The following is a 14348-nucleotide window of genomic DNA, read 5'->3' as shown; positions in this document are numbered from 1 at the left end:
TCTCCATCTGTCAGCCTGACCCAGTATCCCAGCATGCACTGTGTGTGACGTCATACCCCACAGAGAGACAGCAAACACAGAGGGACCACACAAACATCAGTCTGTAAGGCTTTATTAATTTATTAGACTCTACTCTTCATCATCAGCATCAGCATCTGGACGGCTAATACAAACAGTCCCAGGTGCGACCGTTAGGCCACGCCCACACCGTCAGGTGAGGTCAGTAAGGCACATTCTGGGTTACTGTGTTACAGGATGCGTGTGTGTGTGTGTGTCTGTGTGTGTGAGTGATCAGGGGTCACAGTGGGTCCAGCCTGACCCATGGTGAGGGCGGAGCCCGCTGATCCTGAGCTACAGTTCAAATTGATGAAGCAACTCCTTCCTCAGCAGCCACACTGAAACACATCATCGGGACACCTTGGACGATTACTTTGCAGCACAAATCACAACAGTCGCCTCCGAGTGCTTCACACGGTGGGACAGTGGGGAGGAAAAACTCCCTTTAAACAGGAAGTAACCTCCTCGGGGTGGGAGGGGCTCTCAAAGAAGGAGTTTCAAACCATCAGCTCTGACTCGTCCATCGGTTTCTGACAACACCTCTGCTGCCTGGAGCTGAGCTGCTGACTCCACCCATCATCCTCACTGTCCTCCACACCTACACACAGACACACACACACACACACAGACACACACACACACACGCACACACACACACACACACACACAGACACACAGACAGACACACTCGCACACAGACACACACACACACACACACACACACACACACAGACACACACACTCGCACACAGACACACTCGCACACACAGACACACACACACACACACACACACAGACAGACACACTCGCACACACAGACACACACACTCGCACACAGACACACTCGCACACACAGACACACACACACACACACAGACACACACACTCGCACACAGACACACACACTCGCACACAGACACACTCGCACACAGACACACACACTCGCACACACAGAAACACACACTCGCACACAGACACACTCGCACACACAGACACACACACTCGCACACAGACACACTCGCACACAGACACAGACAGACACACTCGCACACACAGAAACACACACTCGCACACACAGACACACACATTCGCACACACAGACACACACACTCGCACACAGACACACTCACACACACAGGCACACACACTCGCACACAGACAGACACACTCGCACACAGACACACTCGCACACACAGACACACACACACACACTCACTCACACACACACAGGCACACACACGCACACAGACACACACAGACACACTCACTCACACACACACAGACACACACTCGCACACAGACACACACACACACACACACACACACGCACACAGACACACACAGACACACTCACTCACACACACACAGACACACACTCGCACACAGACACACAGTATCTCACAGAGGTGAGCACAGCCTCACATTTTTGGAGATATTTCGTTACATCTTTTCACAGGACACACTGTCAATCTGACACGTTGATACAATGTAAAGTAAGCAGCTTGTACAACAGTGCACATTTGGTGTCACCTCTAAATAACTCCACCCACAGCCATTAGTGACTGAATCCCTGGGAAACAAAAGTGAGTACAGCCATAGGTGAAGATGTCCAAACTGAGCCCGATTAGCCATTTTCCCTCCCTGGTGTCACGTGACTCGCCAACACTCTGAAACTGAGCTGCAGCACGGTGGTCGAGACCATCCAGCAGTTTAACAGGACATGGTCGACAAAAGAAGCTGAGTGCACGTGCTCAGTGTCATATCCAGAGGTTGTCTTTGAAAACAGGTATGAGTGCTGCCAGCATTGCTGCAGAGGCGTGGAGGGTCAGCCTGTCAGTGCTCAGACCAACCATGTCTCCAAACCCTACTGAGCATCTGTGGGGCATCCTCAAATGGAAGGTGGAGGAGTGCAAGGATGTCATCGGAGTGGGAGAGGATTCAGCGGCACTCTGTGGAGCTCCAGTGAACTCCATGACCAACAGAGTTGAGGCAGTGTTGGAAAATAATGGTGGCCAAACATAATACTTTTGGCCACAGTTTGGACATTTTCACCTCGGGTCTTCTCTCTTTTGTTACCTACAATGTTGTCCCATGAAAGGAGCTAACACAACATTTACAGAAATGTCAGGGTGTGCTCACTTTTGTCAGATGCTGTAAGTACTTGCACACACACACACACACACACACAGAAACACACACCTTTCATCAGTACACAGTACCACAAATACTGCAGTTCAACAGTACTACAGGTACATGAAGGAGGACGAGCAGGAGGGCACAGCGAGTGTCTCTGAAGCATCAGCTGATCAGAAAACGCAGGAGCCGGAACGCCGTCCTGTTAACCCTGACATGACGGCACGTGTGAGTGTGTTAGTGTGTGTGTGTGTTAGTGTGTGTGTTATTGAGTGTGCATGCTGTGGGTCAGCGCCCTCAGCGTGTGGTTCTCTCTCTCCAGTTGCCGGTTCCTCTCCTGCAGCTCTCTGATTTGTTCTCTCAGAAGCTCCACCTCCTCCCTCACCGCCAGCATCAGGTGACTCTTCACCAGGTCCTACACACACACACACGTGATGTGCATAAATAAACTAGCCAATCATAAAGCCCGTCCTACAGAGGGAGCATTGTGTGATTAACAGCATCATCAGCATAGAGGAGAACTCCTGCTCATATGTCCTCACTGAGAGACGTTTGTAACCACAGAACGGTGTCACATTTATGGTCGTCAGCAGCAGGGACAGATCTGAACAGCTCTACATGCATACTTGGAATGTATGCATTCAACCTCAGATTGAGGACAAACTGAGCCAGGACCGACCTGACGGAGGACCACCATCAGAGTTGGCTCAGAAACCTTTACAGCTGTTGTTTAACCACTGCTGACTGTCTCTCAGTCAGGACCCTCTCACACAACAGATCCTTAACCTCAGGAGTCAGGTTATCCTCGTTTAAATCAAGGTGAAATCAAATAACTACAGAACTGAAATATCTACACAGGAACAGAGTCACAGACAAACTCTCTCTCACTGCAAAGAGTAAATATACAACTAGAAAAACAACAGACGACTTGATGTCTTCATGACAGAATCTACCAGCAACAGATACAAAGGTTTATAGATCGACGCCTGATAGACGACTAGAAACGTAGAAACAGGACTCACCATGGCCTGCTCAATTTTGTTGTCGATGGCGATCAAACTGGTACTGGAACTACTGCAAGACACAGAGAGACAGACAGGTGAGAGACAGGCAGGTGAGACAGACAGGTGAGACAGACAGGTGAGAGACAGGCAGGTGAGACATGCAGGTGAGACAGACAGGTGAGAGACAGGCAGGTGAGAGACAAGCAGGTGAGAGACAGGCAGGTGAGACAGGCAGGTGAGACATACAGGTGAGAGACAGGCAGGTGAGACAGGCAGGTGAGACAGGCAGGTGAGACATACAGGTGAGAGACAGGCAGGTGAGAGACAGGCAGGTGAGACAGGCAGGTGAGACATACAGGTGAGAGACAGGCAGGTGAGACAGGCAGGTGAGACAGACAGGTGAGAGACAGGCAGGTGAGAGACAGGCAGGTGAGACAGGCAGGTGAGACATACAGGTGAGAGACAGGCAGGTGAGAGACAGGCAGGTGAGACAGGCAGGTGAGACATACAGGTGAGAGACAGGAAGGTGAGACATACAGGTGAGAGACAGGCAGGTGAGAGACAGGCAGGTGAGACAGGCAGGTGAGACATACAGGTGAGAGACAGGAAGGTGAGACATACAGGTGAGAGACAGGAAGGTGAGAGACAGACAGGTGAGACATACAGGTGACAGACAGGCAGGTGAGACAGACAGGTGAGACAGACAGGTGAGAAACAGGCAGGTGAGAGACAGCTGAGAGACAGGCAGGCGAGAGACAGGCAGGTGAGACACAGGCAGGTGAGAAAGACAGGTGAAACATACAGGTGAGAGACATGCAGGTGAGACAGACAGGTGAGACAGACAGGCAGGTGAGATAGACAGGTGAGAAAGACAGGCAGGTGAGACAGACAGGTGAGAGACAGGCATGTGAGACAGACAGGTGAGACAGACAGGCAGGTGAGACAGACAGGTGAGACAGACAGGTGATAAACAGGCAAGTGAGACAGACAGGTGAGAGACAGGCAGGTGAGACAGACACGTGAGAGAGAGACAGACAGACAGTTGAGAGACTGACAGGTGAGAGACAGGCAGGTGAGGCAGACAGGTGAGAGACAGGCAGGTGATAGACAGGCAAGTGAGAGACAGGCAGGTGAGAGACAGGCAGGTGAGACAGACACGTGAGAGAGAGACAGACAGACAGTTGAGAGACTGACAGGTGAGAGACAGGCATGTGAGACAGACAGGTGAGACAGACAGGCAGGTGAGACAGACAGGTGATAAACAGGCAAGTGAGACAGGAAGGTGAGAGACAGGCAGGTGAGAGAAAGGCAGGTGAGACAGACAGGTGAGAGACACACAGGTGAGAGACAGGCAGGTGAGACACACAGGTGAGAGGCAGACAGGTGAGAAAGACAGGCAGGTGAGATAGACAGGTGATAGACAGGCAAGTGAGACAGAAAGGTGAAAGACAGGCAGGTGAGAGACAGGCATGTGAGACAGACAGGCAGGTGAGAGACGGGCCTGTGAGACAGACAGGTGAGAGACAGGCAGGTGAAGCAGACAGGTGACAGACAGGCAGGTGACAGACAGGCAAATGAGAGACAGGCAGGTGAGAGACAGACAGGCAGGTGAGACAGGCAGGTGAGAGAAAGGCAGGTGAGACAGACAGGTGAGAGACACACAGGTGAGAGACAGGCAGGTGAGACACACAGGTGAGAGGCAGACAGCTGAGAAAGACAGGCAGGTGAGATAGACAGGTGATAGACAGGCAGGTGAGAGAGACACGTGAGAGAGAGACAGGTGAGAGAGAGGCATGTGAGACAGACAGGCAGGTGAGAGACAGGCCTGTGAGACAGACAGGTGAGAGACAGGCAGGTGAGGCAGGCAAGTGAGAGACAGGCAGGTGAGAGACAGACAGGTTAAAAAAATACAGGTGAGAGACAGACAGGTGAGAAAGACAGGTGAGAGACAGGCAGGTGAGAGACTGACAGGTGAGAGACAGGCAGGTGAAAGACAGACAGGTGAGAGACAGGCAAGTGAGGCAGACAGGTGAGAGACAGGCAGGTGAGAGACAGACAGGTGAGAGACAGGCAGGTGAGAGACAGACAGGTGAGAAATAGGCAGGTGAGACAGACAGGTGATAGACAGGCAGGTGGGAGACAGGCAGGTGAGAGACAGACAGGTGAGAGACAGGCAGGTGAGAGACAGGCCTGTGAGACAGACAGGTGAGAGACAGGCAGGTGAGAGACAGGCAGGTGAGACAGACAGGTGAGAGACAGGCAGGCAAGACAGACAAGTGAAAGACAGAAAGGTGAGAGACAAGCATGTGAGACAGACAGGTGAGAGACAGACAGGTGATAGACAGGAAGGTGAGACAGACAGGTGATAGACAGAAAGGTGAGAGACAGGCAGGTGAGACAGACAGGTGAGAGACAGACAGGTGATAGACAGGCAAGTGAGACAGACAGGTGACAGACAGGCGAGAGACAGGCAGGTGAGAGACAGGCAGGCGAGACAGACAAGTGAAAGACAGAAAGGTGAGAGACAAGCATGTGAGACAGACAGGTGAGAGACAGACAGGTGATAGACAGGAAGGTGAGACAGACAGGTGATAGACAGAAAGGTGAGAGACAGGCAGGTGAGACAGACAGGTGAGAGACAGACAGGTGATAGACAGGCAAGTGAGACAGACAGGTGACAGACAGGCGAGAGACAGACAGGTGAGAGACAGGCAGGTGAGACAGACATGTGAGAGACAGACAGGTGATAGACAGGCAAGTGAGACAGACAGGTGAGAGACAGGCAGGTGAGAGACAGGCCTGTGAGACAGACAGGTGAGAGACATACAGGTGAGAGACAGGCAGGTGAGACAGACAGGTGAGAGACAGGCAGCTGAGACAGGCAGGTGAGAAAGGCAGGTGACTCTCTGATAGGTGACTTTGAGACAGGTGAATGACCGTTATCAGCACCTTTATCCACATCTGCACTAGAGATGGCACGATACCACTTTTTTATGTCCGATACCGATACCGATATCATAAATTTGGATATCTGCCGATACCGATATGAATCCGATATAGTGTTTTTTAATCAACAAAACTGTTTTTTAAAATATCTTGCTGCATTTTGTATAAGTTCATACTCAAGTTTAAAACAACAACTACACTAAAGCTATTCTGTTATACCTATATGTAAAAAAATATATATTTCATAGTTCAGCAATACTGATCAATCTAATAAACTCAAACCTACACCATCCTCCCTATTCTGGTATTTTAAAGAGTACTTAGCGTAAATATTAAGCAACCTAACTAATAGGGTTCCAACTCCCAGCAACAACAAAAATAAATAAATAAAAAATAGGGAACCACCCCTCACGCTCCACCTCATGATGCTTAATCGACGTAATCAACCTTAATTTGATGCAGTGTGAAAAAAATGCACAGAAATCAATTATTTTTCAAGAAATATTAAATAGATTCAACATCTTTCTTCAACAAAATTGCAGACTGCACAGATGGTACCTTCCCAAAGTAAAAAGTACTATAGCTTACTAGGGTATATATATATTAGACTTAATAGTCACTATATACAGTAATTGACTTCTATTCATTTTACATCAAATTAAAACTTTGGGTGTAAGATTCAGATAATTATTTATTAAAAGCTCGACATTTTAAATGAGAATAAGAAAGAAAAGTATGTCCATCGAAAGCATACTAACGTACTGCATAGGCATATGGTACGCTAGCTGCACAGTGGCTCAGAGGAAAGCACTCCAGGGAGTAATCAACGCTGCCCAAAGGACAATCGGCTGCCCTCTCCTCAAACTGAAAGACCTACACAGTTCCCGCTGCCTCAAAAGAGCCCATAACATCATAAAGGACACCTCACACCCTGGACACTCCATGTTCGAACTGCTGCCTTCAGGTAAACGGTATAGAACAACATACACAAGGACTAACAGACTCAAACACAGTTTCTACCCAATTGCAATATCATGTCTCAATGCTACTAAAAGTAGATGACTTTCATTGCCCCTGTTGTCATTTGTGCCCTTGATGTTGGAATGCTTTCAGACATGTTTTGTTGGATGCGCTAACAAATTGACTGAGTGATTGATTGTTTGAGTGATATATCAACTAGGTCGTATGTTGAGTGTCTGTATGGGGCCTTAGGCCTGGATTGCTTGGGTGTATTTACTGTATGAGAATACTGTATTTTATATGTATTTCTATCTTTTATATCATATCTATTATAGTTTTTAAGTATTTATCTTTCGTGATGTTGCACTGACCGGAGACATCTTTCAATTTCATTGTACTTGTGACAATGACAATAAAGAATATTCATTCATTATTCATTCATTAATGCCCTATCGGCCCCCCTGGCTAAACTTTGCTAGATCCACCCCTGCACAGTTACCAGCGTCAGCTACGTAGAAAAAGATCCTGGAGTAGAAAGTAATATTAAATACATTCTAACAACAGCTGATCAAGCTTAAACGTGCTGCTGTTGTTCAGCCGCTGGTTTCCTCTTTCTGGTGCAAAGTGGGCCAAAAACAAACCAGAGACACGGACTCGCGACAGAAAAGCCGATCAGCTGATCATTAAGCAGTTTCATGATTGAAGTAGCAGCAAGAAGAGGCATTCGCTCCATATATCAGTTGTTAAGCTTAACGCAGGAATGCTTTACAAACATTCAGAGATGGACTTACACACTTGCTTTACTTCTCTCGGGGATAACTTTGTCGGAGATGAAATGCCGGGTTGCTAGCGAAGCTCCACATGCTATCCAGACCACCGACAGGTCCCGCATGCCACAGCCGCTCTATCACGTGATGCATACTGCTCCGACGTGCTAACGTTCTGAGGTGAGTTACAGCGTGTTGCAAGTTTTGTGAGGTACTTTCGTGATATTTAATGGATCGGATTACATTTTTTATTTTTCTCCGATATCCGATCCAGTAATTTAGGTCAGTATCGGACCGATACCGATACGTAATATCGGATCGGTCCATCTCTAATCTGCACAGATGTTCTTCTCACCTGTTATTACTTTATCTAACCATGAACAAACCCACTGAAATGATAAATCTCCATTACGACGGTGCCCTGGACAGGTACTATCACATATTTATTATTTTGCAGGTGAATCTGAACCCCGCCCGGGTTACCGTGGTTACCTGTTGCAGAACAGCAGCAGAGCCATCATAGTGGCCTCAGAGCCCTGCCCGGTGGGTGAAGCCCTGGCAGGAACTGACCAATGAGGATGCGGGGCAGTGTGACGCAGAGGATTCTGGGGTCGCTGGGATGGCTGTGGTTGATTGGTGGATCGGTGGCGGGCCTCTGTGACAGGCTGAGCTCTGGAGGGAGGGGTCAGGGACCTCTGAGTCACCCGTGGTTTGAGTTCTTGGATCGATGTCCTAGAACTTGGCCAGGACTCCCTGACAGCTGAGCCACGACCTTTGACCTTTGTATGATCCCGTAAGACAACTGGAGGCTCCAGTTGCTTAGCAACAAGCTGCAGAGTCCTGGGAGGAAGGGGCGGAGTCGAAGGGAGACGGCGCTGAGGACGTGTTTGACAGGTCCTCTTCTTCTCACCTACAAACATCTTCAGCTGATGGAGGCCCACTGAAACACCAGCCAATCAGAACTCAGCTACATATTTTACAGTCCAATCACAGCACTCTGAAAAAAAACCCAGTCCAATCACAGCACAGCACAACAGGAAACATCCAGTGAGAACTTCACCACAGAGCACCAACTAATCACAGCACACCATCAGAGCAAACTCCAATCAGCTTAATGTAATCGTAATACCTCTGACTCCGCCTTCCCAGGTGGCCCCTGATTGGCTGCCTCCTTGTGAGCTCACAGGTGTGTAAATGTCAGCAGCTGTATCCAGATGTTGTCTTCAGACTAAGGTGCGTCCAGACTTCAGATCTTCATGTTCTCTGTCACTCCCACACATCTCTGCTCTCTGATTGGCTGCTGCCTGCCAGCTCCTGCCCACTCACGGTCTCAGCCAATGGCAAGGCAGCAGCAGCATTCTTCTCCCGCCCACTCGCAGACAGAGGCCCATTGATTCAGACGGAGGGACCATGGAAACGACCAACTGCCTGCTCATTACTGGAACTAATCAGTAATCACTCACTGGTATTGATCAGTAATTAATTCCTGATCACTGATATTGATCGCTGACATTTCTGTGGTTGGTTTCCAGGCGTTTTGGTCCATTAGTTGTCTTTAATGTCAGTTTGACTCTCAGGTGTTTTATTGGCTGTTACCTGAAACTGTATGACATCACCGCCCTCTAAGACGCACGCAGTTCAAACAGGGTGGACTTTTATTGTGAAAGTCCGGGTTCATCATTCAATCAATCAACCTGATCAATCACAAACAAACCAAACACTGAAAACTAATCAGCTGACCTCTGAGAAGCATCCTGACTCCTCCCACTGAGCAGTGACATCACAAACACCTGTTAAACACACTCACCTGGCGTCCCCCGGCAGGTCGAACATGGTGCGGTCCAGGCTGAAGCCTGACGGCGTCTGAGCGGGGGTCAGAGGGGGTTGGTACAGTCCAGCAGGGGGGGAGCCAGGCTGAGAGTGAGACAGCCTGAGGACAGACTGACAGGTGAGACACAGGTGTGAGTGACTGTCGTAAAAACAACGAGCAATGTTCTAACATTAAAGATTCATTTTATATACCAGCGGGTTTCCTCAGTGATGTCATGATGATGTCACATGTTGCGCTGATGTCACTGCTGCACGTACATGTTTTTATTATTCCAATGACCTGATCAACAATCAGCTCGATCAGCTGCAGCTGTGACATCACAAGCAGCTGACGCCCTAGCCCCACCTCTGTTAGCAGCTGCACCGCCCCCTAGTGTGTCAGGGGTGAAACTGCAGAGCAGAACAGGTGCTGCTAACTCAGCTACGTCGCAAACGAGAAGGCGTGCAGCTAACAGCCTCCACCTGTGCAGAGATCACGCCTGAGTCAGGCAGTAGGACACGTGTGTGTGCGTGTATACTTGTCTAAATGTCTTTGTGGGAACCAAATGCTTCACAAAGGAGTAGGGATATGGCTGCTGATTGGTGGGTTTTCTCTTTACATTTGAACATAAAGCCCACTGTGGTTGTGCTTTGGAGTTAAATGAGGTTCTGGTCAGGCCCGGGTTAGTCCAGATTAGGTCTGGGCTAGTCCGGGTTAGTCCAGATTAGGTCGTTTCTGAGGGTTAGGGTAAGAGGCTAGCAAAAATATTATGTCAGATTGATGTCCTCACTAAGGCATTAAAACGAGTGTCTGTGTGTGTGTTTACCCGTCCTGAGGCGTCCACATCCAGCCGCAGAGGAGTTGGGGCGAAGCGTGGGCGGGGTGAAGGTGGTGGAGGGGTGGAGCCTAAGCCCTGCTCGACCACAAGGCGTGACTCCTTGTGGTCGAGCAGCCGGACATTAGCTGGCGTCTGGTGCGTGGGTGAAGGCGGGCCGCTGTGCAGCACGTGCTGAGCCAGCATATGGGTGTTGTCCTGAGAGTGGACTCCACCCCACTCGCTTTCCCGGCCAATCATCTCCAGGGACTCCAAGGAGTGGGCGTGTCTCATGCTGTCCATTACCCGCCTGAACCCCGGGCCTTCCTGCCGCTCTGTGAACTCTGTGCACATCCATCGCCCGCGACGATACGATTCACCCCGGCCTCCGCCGCCGGCTCCGCTCACTAGTCTCACCACCCTGAACCTGGAGGAAGACCCCGCCCCCTGCCCGCCATCGAGGGAGACGTACTTCCTCTTCAGAGAGGGTGTGGTTGGCTGGGAGGAGCTTCCCTGAGGGCTGCAGAGGGGGGACTGCAGAGAGACCTCTGATTGGATGATGGGCAGGACAGCGCTAGGAGACAATTGGTCTGCTGGACTCTGGTTCACCTCTGAAGTCACGCTGGTGATCTGAAAGCCACTCCTCTTTTTACCACCACTCATTCTCACGCACACACTCCACAGGCTCACTGACACACAGCAGAGTACACCAGTTAATGTGGTTTATGGGGACATTTCAGAGACACAAGCTTAAAAAATTAAACACAATTAAGAATAAACATGGATTTTTGATCTACAGAGGAGGAGCTTAGGGGTCAAAGTTCAGCTTTAACCACAGTCCAGTGTGAAGACACCTGACAGGTACGCCTCCTAACATTCACTGCTGTTTATGTCCAAACAGGACACACTGAGCATGTGCACGTGTGTTGATCCGCATCCTGGGGACGTAGCCTCACAATAAACGCAGGTGGTCTACATCAGTGGACTAAGTCGTCAGATGCACAGACCTCTGGTACGTCCACATAAAGCACAAAAACTAACACACACAATACACTCGAAGTCCTCAGAGAAGCATGTACACACCCAGGTCCCCGTAGAGCACAAAAACCAACACAGTGTGTGGAGGCAGAGGTCCGAGTAAAAGCAGTAACGTGTCTCACCCCTCGTGCAGTCTGTCTGTCCAGAAGAGTGCACCGCCCTGCAGATCCCACTCTGCTTCTTCTCTACTTCCTGTTCACTCCACCCTGCTCAGCTGTGTTGCTTCAGACTGTTGCACAACATGACTGTGTGTGTGTGTGTGTGTGTGTGTGTGTGTGTGTGTGTGTGTGTGTGTGTGTGTGTTTTTTAGGTTCTGCAGGGTTTAACCCTTCACTCTCCGGGTCAGGTGAGGCACTCAGAGTTCTCAGAGCTGTGCTGTGATTGGCTAGCTGAGTTAAGGTGGACCACGTGATAATGATGATGTTGGTTTCTGAACATGAAGGTGTGTCCACAGACTTTTGGTCACTTTGCTAACTGACCCTCAAAGCCTGAAACACCGCTTCAACAAAACTTTGAGCTTTAATAAAACTGTAATAAAACATAAATTACAGCTTTTGTAAACAAAGTTATTGATTTTTGGTTGTATGTAAGAAACAGTGAGACCAGCTCCCACCTGTTTTGTTTTGATTGCACTTCCTGTGTTTCACTTACATTTTTACTTCATAACATAAAGCCATATTTGTTTTTGCTGAGCAGTCTAATTCTGCTGTTGTGTCGTCAGAATCTGACTGTACTCCAGATGATACTAGTTACTGGAGATCTCAGCATACGAGTATCTCATGGTGCAGACGGTTCTGCAGGGACGATAACTTAAAAAACAGCTTTAATGGTGATGTTCACCCTGCCTGGGATAAAGTTACCGGGGCCCCGACCTGGAGCCAGACCTGCGAGGGTGCCCGAGTGCGAGAGTCTGGGGGTCGGGCCTTAGTCCGTTAGGGCCCGGCCGGGCACAGCCAAAAAAGGTAAAAAGAGGCCCACCACCCGCAGGAGGCATCGTAGGGGTCGGGTGCAACGTGTGTCAGGCAGCCCTGGTGGGCCGAACCCCGGCTACCAAGACTAGTAACTGGGACGTGGAATGTCACCTCCCTGGTGGGAAGCAGTTAAGTGTGACTGTCGTCTGCACTTATTCGCGGGACAACGGTTCTGAGTACCCAGCTTTCCTTGAGTCCCCGGGTGGGGCGCTGGAGGGTTCCCCACCTGGGGACCCTGTTGTCCTGCTGGGAGACGTCAGTGCTCATATGGACAACGACAGCGAGACCTGGAGGGGTGTGGTTAGGAGGAACGGCCTCCTGGATCTGAACCCGAGCGGTGCTGAGTTGTTGGTCTTCTGTGGAAACCACAGCGTGTCCATAACGAACACCGTGTCCGAACCTAAAGGTGTCCTGTAGCACCAGCGCACCCTGAGCCACAGGTCGATGAAGGTCAACGACGACCTGTGTCAGCAGAGCTGCATGTTCTGGACACGGTGGAGGGAGGAGCTGACGTGTGTCTTTGTGTGTCTGTCAAACGTGTGTTTGTAAAACATGTTTGGATTTTAACAAAAGTTACGTAAAGTTTACTTCTCAGTAAACACTCACGGTCACGCGCTGAGCCGAGGCGCGCTCCCGCCGCCGTCACTGGTTCAGATCCGGATAAGCAACCGGTGACGTCACAATCGGTCCATTGTGTTCCGATGGGGTGAAAACTTCAGGGCGCATGCGCGGTAGCACGGCCCGACCGTGGAGCGTGCAGGAAGTTTACGGAGTCAGAAGTTGGGGACTCTTCCTCCTCTTCCTCCTCCTCTCCTCGCGCTGTTTCAGGAGCGAGACTCTTCTGAGGCGCAGCTTCACCTCTTCCTCCTCTTCTTCTGTAAACAAACACCCTGCGCTCCGTCACTGCACGCTCCTCCTCTTCCTCTCCATCCTAACAGCGTGCGCGTCTCTGTACCAGCTCGTGAACGCGCAGCCAGGTCCGGGTCCGATCCGGATCACGTCCGAGCACCGACGTGCGCGTGCACGACAGACTCTGACAGAGTTAGCGCCTGCGCAGTGGGGAGAGAGGAGGGGTCTTTACCGTAAACGTGTTGTCAATAAAGTTTGGTTCAAAGTGCACACACGTGTGTCTTTAAAGGTGAAAGCGAGCGTTACTGAGCAGCCTGCGTGTCAGCACTGACCTCTGACCGGATTCAGCTCAGCTCATAAATATTATAATGAACAATAATATAAATCATACAAGTATTAGAGTTCAGATCAGCGTGCTGTCGAAGGAACCCTCTGAAGCTCCTGCGTTCAAATTATTTCACTATTCCTCTGCAATCTCAGCCTCACTGTACACATGCATTTAGCCAAAGCTGGCGCTGTGAGCAGATGTCTTTGTGTAGCTGAGGAGGAAACAGACAAAGCAGATTTTCCTGGCCTGGCGTTTTATAGCAGATACCTGCTTGCAGTCGATCAAACAGGAAGGGTGGAGATAATTAGGTAGGACTGCTGGGTCCACAGACGTTACCGTCACGGTTTAACGACTGGGAGCCTGAAGGCCTGCAGCACATAGTTGATTATTGGTACTGAAAGCTGTAGATAAAGAACTCATGATGTTCTTCCAACGTGAAGCGTTGTTTTCTTTTTCTGCTGCTTCAGTGAATTTTTGTCCAGAGGGATGAAACCTGTGATACCTCTGCTCTCAGCAGCATGTGCGTGCACGTGCCGTCGGACCTCTGCTTCCTGTTGACACGCTTTCGTGGAATCCAATTACCAGAATTTATTGAATATTGCATCATTCAAATCAGATCAATGTGAATCGTGAAGTGTATTTATTTATGTCTCCGGTAACCTCGGCTCTCT

At 49.8% G+C, this 14348-nt stretch overlaps 1 protein-coding gene across 3 annotated transcripts; it reads right to left on the bottom strand.

Annotated features, from left to right (window-relative positions):
• Positions 1–104: 104 nt before the first annotated feature.
• On the bottom strand, positions 105–13471 carry tsc22d4 (TSC22 domain family member 4). Of its 3 annotated transcripts, none has more exons than XM_085256140.1 (5): positions 13107–13471; positions 10504–11180; positions 9675–9808; positions 3213–3261; positions 105–2605 (listed from the first exon to the last, which is right to left on the bottom strand). In XM_085256140.1, the coding sequence occupies exons 2-5, from the start codon at positions 11152–11154 to the stop codon at positions 2456–2458; spliced, it is 984 nt and encodes a 327-aa protein (XP_085112266.1). In that variant the 5' UTR covers positions 11155–11180; positions 13107–13471; the 3' UTR covers positions 105–2455. The 3 variants fall into 3 exon arrangements, with proteins under 3 accessions (XP_085112266.1, XP_085112264.1, XP_085112265.1); XM_085256138.1 differs by having other exon boundaries at positions 3213–3264; positions 13107–13469; XM_085256139.1 differs by lacking the exon at positions 13107–13471 and adding an exon at positions 11652–11775 and having other exon boundaries at positions 3213–3264.
• Between the last annotated feature and the right edge of the window lie 877 nt (positions 13472–14348).

This window comes from Mchenga conophoros, linkage group LG3 (genome assembly GCF_057382185.1).
Source record: "Mchenga conophoros isolate Kocher_MC1m ecotype Shallow Benthic linkage group LG3, M_conophoros_male_GT1.1, whole genome shotgun sequence".
Lineage (NCBI taxonomy): Eukaryota > Metazoa > Chordata > Actinopteri > Cichliformes > Cichlidae > Mchenga > Mchenga conophoros.
This window is presented reverse-complemented; position numbering and strand designations above follow the sequence as displayed.

Bases quoted from the DNA above. Each gene is read 5' to 3' on its own strand.
- tsc22d4 (XM_085256138.1), bottom strand. From the start codon at position 11,154: ATGAGTGGTGGTAAAAAGAGGAGTGGCTTTCAGATCACCAGCGTGACT. The intron at 3,265-9,674 runs GTGAGTGTGTTT...TGTGTCTTGCAG, and splicing joins GACCTGCCGGGGGACGCCAG to TAGTTCCAGTACCAGTTTGA. The intron at 2,606-3,212 runs GTGAGTCCTGTT...GTGTGTGTGTAG, and splicing joins ACAAAATTGAGCAGGCCATG to GACCTGGTGAAGAGTCACCT.